This window comes from Hoplias malabaricus, chromosome 17 (assembly GCF_029633855.1).
Source record: "Hoplias malabaricus isolate fHopMal1 chromosome 17, fHopMal1.hap1, whole genome shotgun sequence".
NCBI classification, from domain to species: domain Eukaryota; kingdom Metazoa; phylum Chordata; class Actinopteri; order Characiformes; family Erythrinidae; genus Hoplias; species Hoplias malabaricus.
The window spans coordinates 1,790,303-1,804,890 of NC_089816.1; the positions used below are offsets into that span (position 1 = coordinate 1,790,303).

At 39.1% G+C, this 14,588-nt stretch overlaps 1 protein-coding gene across 1 annotated transcript in view; it reads right to left on the minus strand.

Moving 5' to 3' along the window:
* Positions 1-14,588, minus strand: part of LOC136674065 (calsyntenin-2-like) — a 67,183-nt gene that overhangs the window by 916 nt on the left and 51,679 nt on the right. Inside the window, exons 7-9 of the mRNA XM_066649920.1 lie at positions 8,194-8,379; positions 4,596-4,853; positions 961-1,082 (exon numbers count right to left, since the gene is read on the minus strand). Coding sequence (XP_066506017.1) covers positions 961-1,082; positions 4,596-4,853; positions 8,194-8,379 — 566 coding nt within the window. The remainder of the gene's footprint in view (positions 1-960; positions 1,083-4,595; positions 4,854-8,193; positions 8,380-14,588) is intronic.

A 14,588-nucleotide genomic window follows, 5' to 3' on the forward strand; every position in this document is an offset into this window, starting at 1 on the left:
TCCTTCAAAACCCAATTGGGTCCATGTTGCTGGAAAAGGTCTGTGTGTGCTGAGGGGAACTGAGTGCAGAAAAAGTGAGGCTCTGAAGGTGTGTTATATGCAGATTTGTTGGCTGTGTATAACCATGTTGCAGTCGTGGGCACACATCCATGTGTAAATATTAATTTGCTACCCCTCTGAATCCCCTAAGTGGAAAATTCCAAATTTTTTTAATAAGTCAGAACATATCAGGTTTGTTTTTCTACAGCATCTGTTATGAATCATCTCTAAACTAACCCTAACAGACCCTTACTGCGTATGGACACACTATAACACACACACACACACACACACACACACACACACACACACACACACAGTGACTCAGTTTTGATTAAGCTTGGCATTTCCCGACCTCACGCCCTCGTCCAATCAAAAGTGCCCCTCTGTCTCACTTCAGTGACCCAACACACTGCTCTCTCAGACATCGTCCAATCAGAACGCTCGAGTGCTCTGACAGCCATCACAACCTCAAACCTCTGTCTCAGCCCTCCATCTTCCGTCTCGTCCTTTACCTTATGCCTTTTTTCTATTTTCCTTGTTCTCGGCCCTGCTCTGCCATCTCATCCCTCCATCATCTCTCTTAACCTTTAAATTCTTCTTCTCTTCCGTCCTCTGCCGTCTTATCCTTTACTTTCTGCCTCTTTTCATATCTCCTCTCTCATCTATCCATTATCCATCCTCTTTATTTTCATTTCTCCTGTTTGTTTGTTTTTCTTTACTTTCTTCCTCTCTTCGTTTCTTCTCCAGTGCATCCTTTGCTCTATTTCTCTTTTTATCTTTCCTTTATCTTACCCCTGACTTTGTTCCACTGTCTCAACATTAGACTCATTGTCCAGAAGAGTTTGAGGTCAAGAAATGTCAAACAAATACTAGTAAACCTCCCCTCCATCCCCTCCCCCCTCTCCTTCCATCTCCCACCTGTTCCAGTTTCCAGTGGAACTCGGCCGGTCTGAATGAATCTCCCTGAGTGTAGTCTCTCCTCAGGAGGAAGACCAGTCGGCAGTTGTGCACGTACAGAGAGTAATGATGTCTGTTCATCTCTGGAAAAGAGAAGCAGAAAAATAGGGACATAGAAATACATTATATTATAAATAAAAATCAGGCCCAAATCAAACACAGTACAATCTTATTTACAGTTAATAATATTTTAAAGCTCAATATTACTAATATGAATTAATGATAAAGAGCTTTGCAAATGCAGAATACAGAGAGAGAGAGAGAGAGAGAGAGAGAGAGAGAGAGAGAGAGAGAGAGAGAGAGATAGAAAGACTTTTCTGACTTTTAACAGTCTTATTTAAATTTTGTTTCTCTACAGTCAGACAGAGACAGAGACAGAGAGAGAGAGAGAGAGAGAGAGAGAGAGAGAATATTTTCTACACTTTATCACTACGTCATGAATTATTATTTAATTATATTATTTTTGGTATAATGTCTTTGGCAATAATGTTGGTAACGCAGGCATAACGGCAATAAATCTACTGATACTGAATATATATGAGAGAGAGAGAGAGAGAGAGAGAGAGAGAGGGAGAGAGAGAGAGAGAGAGAGAGAGAGAGAGAGAGAGGGAGAGAGAGAGAGAGAGAGAGAGAGAGGATAAAGCCTAATTATCATGCAAGGTCAATAACTTGAACTTGGCAGAAAAAAATATGACAAATGTTAAGGCGAAAGGGTCAGAGAAAAGAGCTGAGGGACTGAACTCGCTTTCCTCTCTGAGCCACAGAGCTACTCTCCTCTCCACTTGTCCTCTCTCCATCTGCTTTCCATTCCTGCTCTTTTCTCATCTCCCCTGTTCCACTCCTGCCTCTCTCTCTCTCTCTCTCTCTCTCTCTCTCTCTCTCTCTCTCTCTCTCTCTCTCTCTCTCTCTCTCTCACACTCTCTCTCACAGTCTCTTTTAAGTTCTGCACTGGTTTATTGGTATGAATTATGTTGCTGTAGTCCCAAAGCAATCAACAATATATATGTAAAAAGAGAAAGACAGAAAAAACAGAGGTTGAAATAGAAAAAGAAATACTGTGTAGAAATTCCTGAAAATACTGTGTTATATAAGAAGCAATTAAATACAAATCTGGTAGAAATTACACTGTAAGGAAAACAGCTGTGATCGCCAGAATTTTACTGTAAAAAACATGGTTGAAATGTATAGGCCATTAAAGTATTATGTTAGTATTTGTAAATTCAAGAAGTTTTATTTTTACTATAATTTTCTGTAAAAAAAAACCAAACAGATATACACTGTAAAAACCCATATTATTTACATAAAAAACAAGAAATAAACATCGTTTTGCCATGAAATTAACCTGGAAATAGTATAACAAATAAGAGAATGGAGACTGAGATATAGCCATACTCTGAATAAGTGTCCTTTATTTAGCCCTTAAAACGAGGTATTACCGAAAGGAGCAAAGAAATGTGCAGTATCTGGGTGCCATACTTGAACACAAGCTGATGGTGAACTTTCCTGACCAACACACATCTTGTCACACATCAACACTAACATGCACAGAAACAAAAACACACACAAATGCACAAAATAATTGCCCCCATGCAACCCAGTATCATAAATGAAAAACAAGAAACTCTGAAAATCACAGAAAATATGGAGCTGCTAGGCATGCTGGGAGCTCCCCCTTGAGTCATAGCTTCTCCCAGTCCTTGGCCACCATAACCGTTTGTGTATTTAACAGTGACAACATGTATTTTTTTACCATTGGTATAATATATTTTTCCAGTAAAAAGATGCAAAAATTTGTTTGTGTTAAGTGTTTAAGTGTTTTTTTATCTGATATAAGTATTTGCAGTATTTCATTGCTAAAGAAACTGTATTCAACGTTTTGAAAAGAGTTTACAGTCTTTTACTGTCATGGTTTGACAGTTTTTCACTTTAAAATTTACAAAACAGTGTACTGATAAAACACAGAGGGAAATTACTGAAAATAACACTGGAAATAATTAAATAACTGGGAAATTACTGAAATAAACTATGAAAGTCACAACAAATTCTGTAAGAAATTACTGGAAAACAGTTTGGCATATAAACTGGGAAACTACTAAAAAACGTGTGAGAGATCATTCAAAAATTAAGGGAAGTACTTAAAAATACAGTAGGAAATTAAGGACAATACAGTTGGAAAAACAGGGCGACATTAATGAAAAACAGTGGAAAGTACTAAATATTCAGTAAGAAATTACTGGAAAGCTTGGAAATTACTGACTATTCAGTGTGATATATATCTAAAGACAGTTGGAAATGACAAAAAAAACCAGCAGGAAATCAATGGAAAAACAGTGGGAAATTTTGGGGAAAATCCAAATAACGCATTTGGGAATAACTATGTCAAATGAATTATTTAAAAGATCAACACTGAGAACATTTAAAAACCTTAAATCTGCTTTATATTTAGTGTAGTATGAAAACTTTGTTTAAACACATACATTTCCCTCCCTCTGTAATCTGTTCATATGGTGGTGTAAACAGCCTGTTGAGTTCATCATGCTTATGATGTCACAACCACAAACACCTGGCCTCATGAGAAGACAGTAGAAGGTAGGAGCTCAAAAAAAAAAAAAAGGACATTCTGAATGTGAATGAAATTTAATTTGCAGCATATGGCGAGAGAGAGAGTCTAATCGAGTTTCAGGGGAAATTAACGTCTGTAATTAATTCAAGGTGACGGTGTTATTAGCTATTTTTACTTGCTACAAAAATGTGAGAAAACTGAGTTGGAACGCTCTTCAAGAAGGTGGTCAGCCGAGCCATACCTAAGTATATATATATTTTATAATGCATATAACTTTATTAGCACTTTGAATGTGTTTTTATTCCTACTGAGCATTGTACAAAACCTCCAAATATGAGTTTGTATTTTATTCAAAAGAGCACTCCAGCTATTCGTAATGTTTTTAGAGTTTGTGTTATTGCATCACAGTTATTTCCCATTCAGGATGTCAGCTCCTGTCCACTGGTGACACTATTATTTTCCTGAAAAGAGCTACAAATTTAGTGCTGTAGTCTGTGAGTGATAGTGTTACACAAAAACAAATCTAACCTTTTCTAATCTTCTGGAGCCTACAGTTAGGAGGTATGTTTACAGATAGGGACATTATAGGTATGTGAAAGGTGATATATAAGTGTTACCGACCCACCCCTAAACACGTTCCCTTAGAGACATAGTCAACTATGGGGTATGCATAGCACGTTGTTATTTTTTATATAGCACGTTATTTTTTAACACTAACAAATTTCATTGGGGCACAATTATGAAAACTGTGAAGCATTATGTAATATACACATGAAAAGTTTAGCTGTTGAGTTATGATTAAAGTTCTAAATTAAGTAGTACATTTTTCTAGGTCATTTGGCCTACCACCTCTCGCTACTTCACGTACCACAATTTGTGAACCACTGTTCTAAGAGATCAAGGGAGGTTGGAAAATGATCAGTGGACAAATGGATTATGTGTGTGTTTCATGAAATCACATGAAATGTACAAGGAAGCTTCAGTTAAAACTCTCTCTCTCTCCCCCCCCCCCCCCTCTCTCACTCACTCTCACCTGTTTTATCAGAGTTACAGAGCAGGGTCTCCTTCTCTCCCCTCAGGCCCAGGCTTGGTCCGTGCTTCATCCAGGTTGCAATTGTGAACTGGTCAGTGAGGTTCTGAGGTGTGACCCAGTCCGGGATTTTGGCCGCCTGCCGTCCTTCAAAGCGAAAAATGAGGTCACTGTCCCGTCCGCCGTCCGTCAGCAGAGATGCGGTCCAGTTAAAGGCAGCACTCGGGGCGGGGAGGAGGTCAGTGCTGCCCGAGGAGGCTCCTGGAGATGGTTGTTACCATGGATACCAGAGGATGGAGAGAAAAGGGCCATCATTAGGGATCAAAGTTAAAAAGGTTTGGGATTCAAAACTCAGAGCATCACTGATGTACTGAGTGCACTGAGTACAACTTATAAATCAACAGCAGAACTCAGGAGAATTTATGTAGTGCATCCCTTCATTTGTCTCGCTCTCTTCTCTCCTTCTTTTACTCTCTTCTCCCTCTCTTACTCTGCATCTGTCTATCATCCACATGCTCTCTTTCTCCCAAATTTATTGTATTCTACCTCTTTGTCTCACTCCTCTCCTTCTGCTTTCTTGCTCTCTCTCTTGGGTCATTTCCTTCTCTCACTTGCTCACTCTTTTCTCCTCTATACCCCCTCTTGTTTTTCTTTTGTGTCCTCTCTCCTTCTCTATATCTCTCAGTTTATACCTCCCCATTGTTCTTTGATCTCTCTCTCTCTTTCTGCCTCTCAGTCCCTCTCTCTGTCTTTCTCTTGCTCTCACACCTCTTGCTGTTTCTTTCTTTTCTCCAAACACGTCTCTTAGTCTTTGTCTCGCTGTAGAACTCAAATCTCCTGTTCTCTCTCATTCTCCCTGGCGCTCCTCTCTTGCACTTTCAGAAACTCTCTCTCTCTCTCTCTCTGTGTTTATGCAGTTTATTTTTGTTCATATTTTGATGAAGGCTGAAAGTCTTTTTTTATTCCTGCTGCACAGCGGTGGTTACCGCTGTGAGGAGAACACAAAACTTAACAAAACTCTCGTTCGCGCCAACAGAACCGCCTGCCGGCATCTGTGAACACATCAGAGCTCAGTCACCACATCAGGTGAACACTGCAGACCTCCACAGCTTCCTGAGACGACCACAGCCCTGATCAACCAAACCAGCCAGTGGGAGTCGGAGCAGAACAGTCTAGAGCACTGTGGATGAGGGATGGCATTCTAGATCTGTGGGAATTGAGGGAATATGCTAGTACAATGCCAAAGAGGTTGACACTGTACCAGCAGAACAAGAACCTAGAACATTGTAAATGCAGGAACCATTCTAGAACAGCGTAATTGGGTTTTGTCTTTATGGCCATTTGATACAGGAGAACATTGTGGAACATTTTGGATATAGGTGGATATTTTAGAACAATGGATATCTGAGAGAGCATCCTTGAAGCTGCCTTAGAAATGTGTGAATGAACATAAATAATCCTAGAACAGTACTAACGTCTATGGAACACTCTAGAACAGTGTGAATGTGTGTGTGGTAATTCCCGAACAGTACAAATTTGTTTGTGAAATAATTTAGAACATTGTCAAAGTGTAGATTCTAGAATAAGGACTGCATGTATGAAAATAATTCTAGAATAATTCTAGTGTAGTGTCCAACACTCTGTTCTAAAATGATTTTCATACATGCAGTCCTTGAGTGCACTGTTCTAGAATGGTGAAGTCTGAGATATTAATGGGTGTGGAATTAGAACTATGTGAATGCATGTAGATAATTCTATAACAGTGTAAATGTGTAGATCATTCTAGAAAAGCATGAATGCATGTAGATATATTCACAAAAGTGTAAATGTGTAGGTAATTCTAGAACAGCATGAATGCATGGATAATTCCACAACAGTGTAAATGTGTGGATAATTACAGAACAGTGTGAATGTTTGTAGATAATTTTAGAATAGTGTGTGTAGATACTTCTAGAGCCGTGTAAATGTATAGATATTTTTTTCACACATGCAAATAATTATAGAATAGTGTGAATGTGTGTTAATAGTTCTGGAACAGGGTGAATGTGTGTAGATAATCCTACAACAGTGTAAATACCTGTAGATAATTCTAGAAGAGTGTGTTTGTATGTGATAATTCCACAACAGTATAAATATGTAGATAGTCCCAGAACAGTGTGAATATGTGTAGATAATTCTATAACAGTGTGAATGTTTGTAGATAATTCTAGAATAGTGTGTTGTTACTTCTAGAGCAGTGTAAATGTGTAGATATTTTTTTCACATATGTAAATAATTCTAGAATAGTGTGAATGTGTTAATAGTTCTGGAACAGTGTGAATGTGTGTAGATAATTCTATAACAGTGTAAATGTGTATAAACAATTCTATTGCGTGAACATGTGTAGATAATTCTAGAACAGTGTGAATGTTTAGATAATTGAACACTGTGAATGTGAGTAGATAATTGAACACTGTGAATGTGTTAATAATTCTAGAACAGTGTGAATGTGTGTAGAAAATTGAACACTTTGAATATGTGTTAACAATTCTAGAACAGTGTGAATGTATGTAGATAATTCTAGAATAGTGTTTGTAGATAGTTCTAGAGCAGTGTAAATGTATAGATATTTTAGAACAGTATGAATGTGTATAAATAACTCTAGAACAGCGAATGTGTGTAGATAATTCTAGAATAGTGTGAATGTGTGTTAATAGTTCTAAAACAGTGTGAATGCATGTAGATAATTCTAGAAGAGTGCGTTTGCATGTAGATAATTCCACAACAGTATAAATATGTAGATAGTCCCAGAACTGTGTGGATGCATGTAGATAATTCTACAAGTGTAAATGTGTAGATGGTTCTAGAACAGTGCAAATGCATGTAGTAAATTCTAGACTGTGTGTGGAACACTAGAACTGTGTGACTGGGGAGTTTTCTCAGACGGATTAGGGCTGGACAGACCACATTGTATCAGAAAATCATCAGCTGTTTCCCGTTTCATCATAGACCCAGTGAGAGGGAGTGACCTCTATCTCGATGAAGCTTGTAGCAGCTGCAAATGTTTTTGTCGACTCGCATCAGTGACCAACCATCCAGGACCGGCGTGTGGGCAGTTTGTCCAAAATTGCTAAAGCATCTGTGCAGTAATGGAGTCCAGTAGGGCAGGAATGCTCTTTTCAGTCGGCTCTGTCCAATAGATTAACCCTTGATGCACAGCCGACAGATCTGATTTTGAGAAAAGTTACTGCTTTGTTTTAAAGAATAAAAGATTTTTTTCTCTCCATAAACACACACACACACACACACACACACACACACACACACACGGTGCATGGATTTTCCCATTGAATAATTTTTTTTCTGCAGATATACAGGGCAGGAAAATGTCACACCAAATTCACACCAAAATTTAAAGTCTGGTGAAATTCCACCTGTAAATTTATTATTACATTATAATTAAAATAATATTGCAATGTATGCATTATCGATTTTTATTACATAATAACCAAGTAATTCAACTATTTAATGATTATGTAATAAACCATTCATTTGGTGAACAGCAACAAATTCAGTAAATACGTCTAAGTTTGAACACTATTGTATGAAGTTTTAAGCTTACCACAGAGTGTCTGTAGGGATTTCTCAGAGTACGTCTCTCGGTCACAGCCTTTCCCTATGTGACTGGTTTGCAGCTCCACAGTAGTCCGCACTGAAGATACAGCCCCCTCACACATCTCCAGGTGCATCTTGGGAAACAGTTGTTTGCTGCCCATACCTGGTTCATAGTCCACACGCTTTGTCCAGCCTGGAGAGTAAAACAGAGGCCAGTGTATAAATATGGTCATCTCTATTTCTCATATTTTCTCATGTTATTTTTCTCATGCTATTGTAATATTTACTGAATTATGAGAGGGAGCGAGAGCTACAGTCACTGAGGATATCTTTTCTAAAGAAAAGTGTAGAGCAGATGCCCATATATGGTTACCAATGCCAAGTGTGGGCTAGAGGGGTAAAAAGCCCCAGCAAAGGGATTTACAGTAGCACACCTGTTGTCATCAGAATATTGGAGCTCCAGAAGAGTTGGAATGAGGTTAATATAAACCACTTTAACATAAGGCTACATATACAAAGGTTTATAAAAACCTGTTTATTACATGGTTATTAATTATAATAAATGTAAACTTTGTTAAAAGTTATTAATTTTCTTTTGTAATAAACACATAGAAAGGGCAACAGTGACCTCTAGTTTTGTCTAATATTGAAAATGTGATATAACTTACAAAAAATGTCAAGGGAAATAATAAGCTCAGACCTGAGAATGTGGGTTTAGACATTTCACATGTTAATGTAAACTACATTATCACTAATGTATAAAAAGAAACGCTATTGGTGGTAAATTATTACAATTGATAACTAAATGGTTAAACATATTAACAAATATGTGGTAAACCCGAAAGGCTTAATGTCAACTGATGGAGAATGCAAAGTAAGGTCAGTATTCGGCAAGATGTGAGATTTAACTGGATGGATGTTGGTTCGCTATTTGGCCAGCAACAAGTCACTGTTGCCCTTTCTGTCTAAGTGTTATAATTGGTTAATAATCAATATTAATGCATTAACAACATATATTATATTTGAATATGAGAATATTCTGGAAGAGCGTAACTGTACTTAGAACAGTGTGAACTGAAGCAGAACTTGCATTTTGGATGTGAGAACTTTGTGAAACTAAAATCAGAGCTAGCAGAACTCGTTGCAGCTCGTCCTCTTCAGCACAACAGCACTACTTCAGATTCCTCCACTTCCAGCGCTTCAGCAGTAGAAAAGACTTGTGACCCAAATCTGAGAGAGCAGAGCTGGGGGAGTCAGCGGGGAGTCCTGATCAGCCTGATCATGCAGTGGGGTATCACCTCACAACTAAGAAACCCAAATTGCTAAATTCCTTTGCTTCTTTTACCCTTGTGCCATTTTAAAAGTGTCGTTCATGATTTTAAGAAAAAAACAGCATTTCAGTATTTTTTAGACAAGGAAGAGACCTCTAAATGCTGAAAAGCATGAACCAAAATGAGGACATTGCTCGATTCCTGCTCCATAAGTGGATAATATTGATTTAATTTTTAAAAATAATTGATTATTATTATTATTTATTTATGTATTATTATTTGCATTTTTCAGATATCTAGGAACATAGGTAGTATTTGAACCTTAAAATTGCAACTTCAAAAATCATTGTGGTGCTTCACTGACCTGCAATTGGGAGAATCGAGCCTCTGTCATTGCTACTCCCCAATCAACACTGCAGAAACTGCACTATGTAACATTTGGAGGAGGGTAGGAGACCACCCATTCTGCACCACTCCCCCTCGACTTCAGGACAGTGCAGTAAAAATGAATTAGACTTTTGCATTTGGGGTCCCACAAGTGTAATTCATTTTTATAGTTTCCTACCCTCCTGCAGAAGTTACACAATGCAGTTTCTGCAGTGCTAAGCCCAGAGTAGCCAAGATAAAGGCTCTGTGGAACATCACAAAGATTTTCAAGCTGTACATTTATGGTAATAAATATTCCACACTGTTCCTTTAAGGTGGTAATTCCACATCGCTAACCGTATGAAAGTAAACAACGATGGAAGGTGCTTTAAAACTTAACAACTCGAGTTACATATGAGGATTCTGTTGTAATTCACACAGCGAATAAAAACTTACAGACAATTTCAACTTCAGCCACGAACAAACAACTGTTATTTTCCCCTCAAACACATCGTTCCACACGTGTTTCCCCACAATCGTAGACAATGCAGTAATGGCATAGTGTCATTCCCCGCCTCTGATGTTCTCTGTTCTCTGGAGTGACGTGATAAAGGCGTGGTCATTATTGAATGTTTATTTCCTGAGGAATTCAAGAGAAAATTGTGAACATCCAGCAAACCTCACTGCAATTCATCACCCTGTGTCTGAGCATGCAGGACTTTCCCCTCCCACTCTGAGAGAGGCTCTTTTGATGGATCAGGGGATGTGTATCTTCCCCACAGACTCCGCCCCCAAGCTCTGCTCTCTCTGATTCAGGTCAAAGGTCAGTTCTGAAAGCACTCTACGGCTAGAGGGGAGGCAGATTTGAACCAGTGCTATTGTGTTTGAGAGGTTGAGCACCACTTTGTGGTTGGAGAACTGAGTTCTACACAGATCTTTAATCTATAAGTTCATTCATTCATTCATGCATTTTTATCACTTCATCCTGTACAGGTCAGTGATGGGTCCAAATCATCCCTGGAATCACTGGGTGAGAGGCAGGAACACACCCTGGACACGGAGCCAGTCCTTCATAAGGCATCACACACTCACACAGTCAATCAAACTAGTGTGTGATTTCATACATTCATCTAGTCACACACACCTGTGGGTTTGGACTGTGGGAGGAAACAGCAGCACCTGGAGAAAGCCACACAGACACAGAGAGAACCCACCACACTCCTCACAGACAGCGACATGAAGCAAAGATCTAACCCAGGACCCCGAGACCCTTCTACAAGTTCTCCTACTAAAAATACCAGGATTTTACTTTATAATTTCTCATATAATTCAGTGCTGCTATTTTGTCACACAATAGCTACTTCCTCAGAAACACAACAGCTTCGTCTGTCTGACAAAGCGTCTCCTGGGAACATTTTGTGCTCTGCCTCTACAAAAGACCCAGGTTCTGAGGCGTCACCGAGTGTCTGAGACCCAGTCTGGCACCCTGCAGTGAGGGAGCAGTTAACAGCATTTATTCACCTTCACGTTTATCACCCACCGGCCCAGACTCTGGGAGGAATTTAGAGCAGCAGTTAATTGATTTCTTCACATTAGCAACATAGTGTTACCAGCTAAAGCCTGAAATCCTTCATCGGCTGATCACCCCTTCCACACCCTGCCCTTACCTCCACGCCTTGAGGCTGAAAACCGCCCACTGAGGAGGCAAACCACTATTTGTAGGTGCCAAATCAAGCATTTATAGTGCGCCTAAGCCTCGTGTGCTGCTGTTACACATCTAAACATCCGTTTTCAGAGGATTTACACTATAGGTATCTCTCCACATTGCTGTGAGGATTTGATGGCATTCAGCTTGGACAGCAATAGCTAGGTGAGGTACTGATGTTGAATGTGCAGTTTCTGGGTCACAATCACCAATCCAACTCATTTCAAAGGCATTGGATAGAGCTCAATTACTCCAGAGAACACTGTTTTGCTGTTCCACTGAAGAGAGACCGTTTTAAAAAAAGTAAATAAATAAATTAATAAATAAATAAATCAAACAGTACAGAGATCGGCAAAGCTACAATTTTAAGGGGTTTGTGCATATGGTAATTAGTTTCAAATCCATGTAATTAATTACAGTATCAGTCAAATCAGTATCAGTTTTCTTTGTTTCAGGCCATTTTCCACATATTGTGAATGTACAGTACCAGTCAAAAATTTGGACACACCTTCTCATTTAATGTTTTTTTAAGTTTATTATTATTATTATTATTATTTTTTTTCTACATTTCAAATTAATGTGGAAGACATTAAAACCATGAAGGAACACATATGGAATTATGTAGTAAACAAAAAAGTGTTAAACAAACCAGAATATGTTTAATACATTAGACTCTTCAAAGTAGCCACCTTTTGCTTCGATGACAGCTTTGCACACTCTCTGCGTTCTCTCAGTCAGCTTCATGAGGTCAGCACCGATGGAATGGTTTTCAGTGAACAGCTGTGGCCTCGTCAAGAGTTAATTTGTAGAACTGCTCGCCTTCTCAATGTGTTTGAGACCATAACTTGGGTTGTGCAGAGGTAGGGGCTGGTACACAGTTCTATACAGTGAACAGCCCTATTCCAACAATGACTAATGAGAAGATGTGCCCAAACATTTGACTGGTACTGGCACTAATCTCTCAAAGGTTAAACTGCTGACTGGTTCCTGCTGTAGAAACCTGTGTTGGGTTGTCAGAACAGGGCAGAAAATAACACAATGTGCTGTGTGGCAAAAAGAGCTGTCAGTCGTACTCATTATCACACACACACACACACACACACACACACACACATACAGATTATGTGTTACACATTGTTTGTGTAACACACTGTCAGAGTCACTGTTATTTCACTGATTTCTCCTCAGTGTTGTTTTCTCTCTCTCTCTCTCTCTCTCTCTCTCTCTCTCTCTCTCTGTGTGTGTGTTTGTGTGTGTGTGAGAAAGTGAAGAGGACAGGAACAGCATGAATTCAATAATGTGGCGTCTGTTTCACGGAAACTGTCAAACTCTTTCTCTCTCTCTCTCTCTCTCTCTCTCTCTCTCTCTCTCTCTCTCTCTCCAACCTTCTAATGATGTTTAACAACAGTCACTGGAACATTTCTATGAAGAGATGGCATTCATCCTCCAATTCCAACTCAAGGTATTGGATGGAGATCCATAACTCTATTTATTTATTCATTCATTCATTGTCTGTAACCCTTATCCAATTCAGGTTCGCGGTGGGTCCAATGCCTACCCGGAATTGCTGGGCGCAAGGTGGGAACACACCGTGGAGGGGACTCACTCTCAGATTTTGCCACTCATCAAAGATGACAATCCCCCTCACACCACACACACACACACACATACACAAACATGTTCACTCTCTTCCCATCGTTCCTGCTGTCTGACTCTGCCTCAGTGCTTTAATATGAGCTATAAAAGGTATCTTTCACACCTTCACATCATTTCGTTTATCGATTCAGTGCCAACATCCACACTTCTGTCCTCTTTTAAGCTTCGCCATGCAGACGCTGTGACTGCGCGTGGATGTCTGCTCGTTCTGTTTCAAACCATGAATCACAGTGTTATTTTGTATGTTTTTTTTTTTTTTTTAAATATCTCTCTCTGAAAAAAGGCCTAATGCTTCAGGAACCTGACCATTGTGCTGAATAAGTGCTACATGCTGCTTTTGAGTCCAGATAAAAGCTCATTCCCGTCCTCGCAACAATATGCCTAACACCAGCTACTGGCTATTATTATTTTTTTAAAAACATCCCATTAGATATTTCTTTTCTCTGAGGCTTAACAGCTCACTGATGCCTGGATGCATTTTCTGACACATTTTCTGACATATATTGGAAGCGTGCCCAGAACAGATAGAATGATTCAAACAAAAATATAGACCATATGATTCAGAGAGTCTGATGGCACCTGTTCTGACAGGTTTCTGACACATCTCCCAGATCTTTCTTCTGGATGTTCCAAGCACTCTATGCAACTCTTGTAAAATCTGGAGATTTGCAGACCTCTCTGGTGGAAACGTGTAACTGCATGCAACACACCAAAGACCTTTTTTTAAACCAGAGAAAGTTGCATTGCAGAACGAGAAATCTGGGGACAAGTTGACACATTTGATTGAGAAGTAAATACAAGACAGCCACCTGAGAAAATGTGATGGATGAGGTGTAAACTCTGCAAAACTGACATTTATAATGATAATAAAATAAGCACATTTTCCTCACATTTTGCATTTACAAAGCAAACAAAAGATGACACCAGTAAAGGTAAACACAACACAATGTTTAAAGAAGAAGATCTGGAGTGAATTTTGTGTGCTGTCAAAATCTGAATATGTGGGATAAAATGAGTCATTCTTATTTTGTGCTGCAACTTACTTACAGCGCAGAGACATTATAATTGTCCCGCCCCTAATGAGAGTCTCTCCAATCACAACACGCATCCTATGGTTATATTAGGGACGAGATTAAACACGACTAAACAGAAAATGAGTGCAGAAAAATAAGAGCACTGAGAAAACAAGAATAGAGAAGAAAGAGAACTGAGTGAAAACTGCTAAAAAAAAACATTCCTCACTGTTGTGCACTTGGGATCCGTGTGAATAGTGAGTGGCTCATTATCTTTTAAAGCAACAGGGCTGTTTAGACGGGCAGAGTGCTGCTGTGGGGCTTGTGTTGTTTTGACCAAAGCACTTGTGGAAAAGCAGGAGAATACGTTCCCTTTAAGGAAAAACACAAG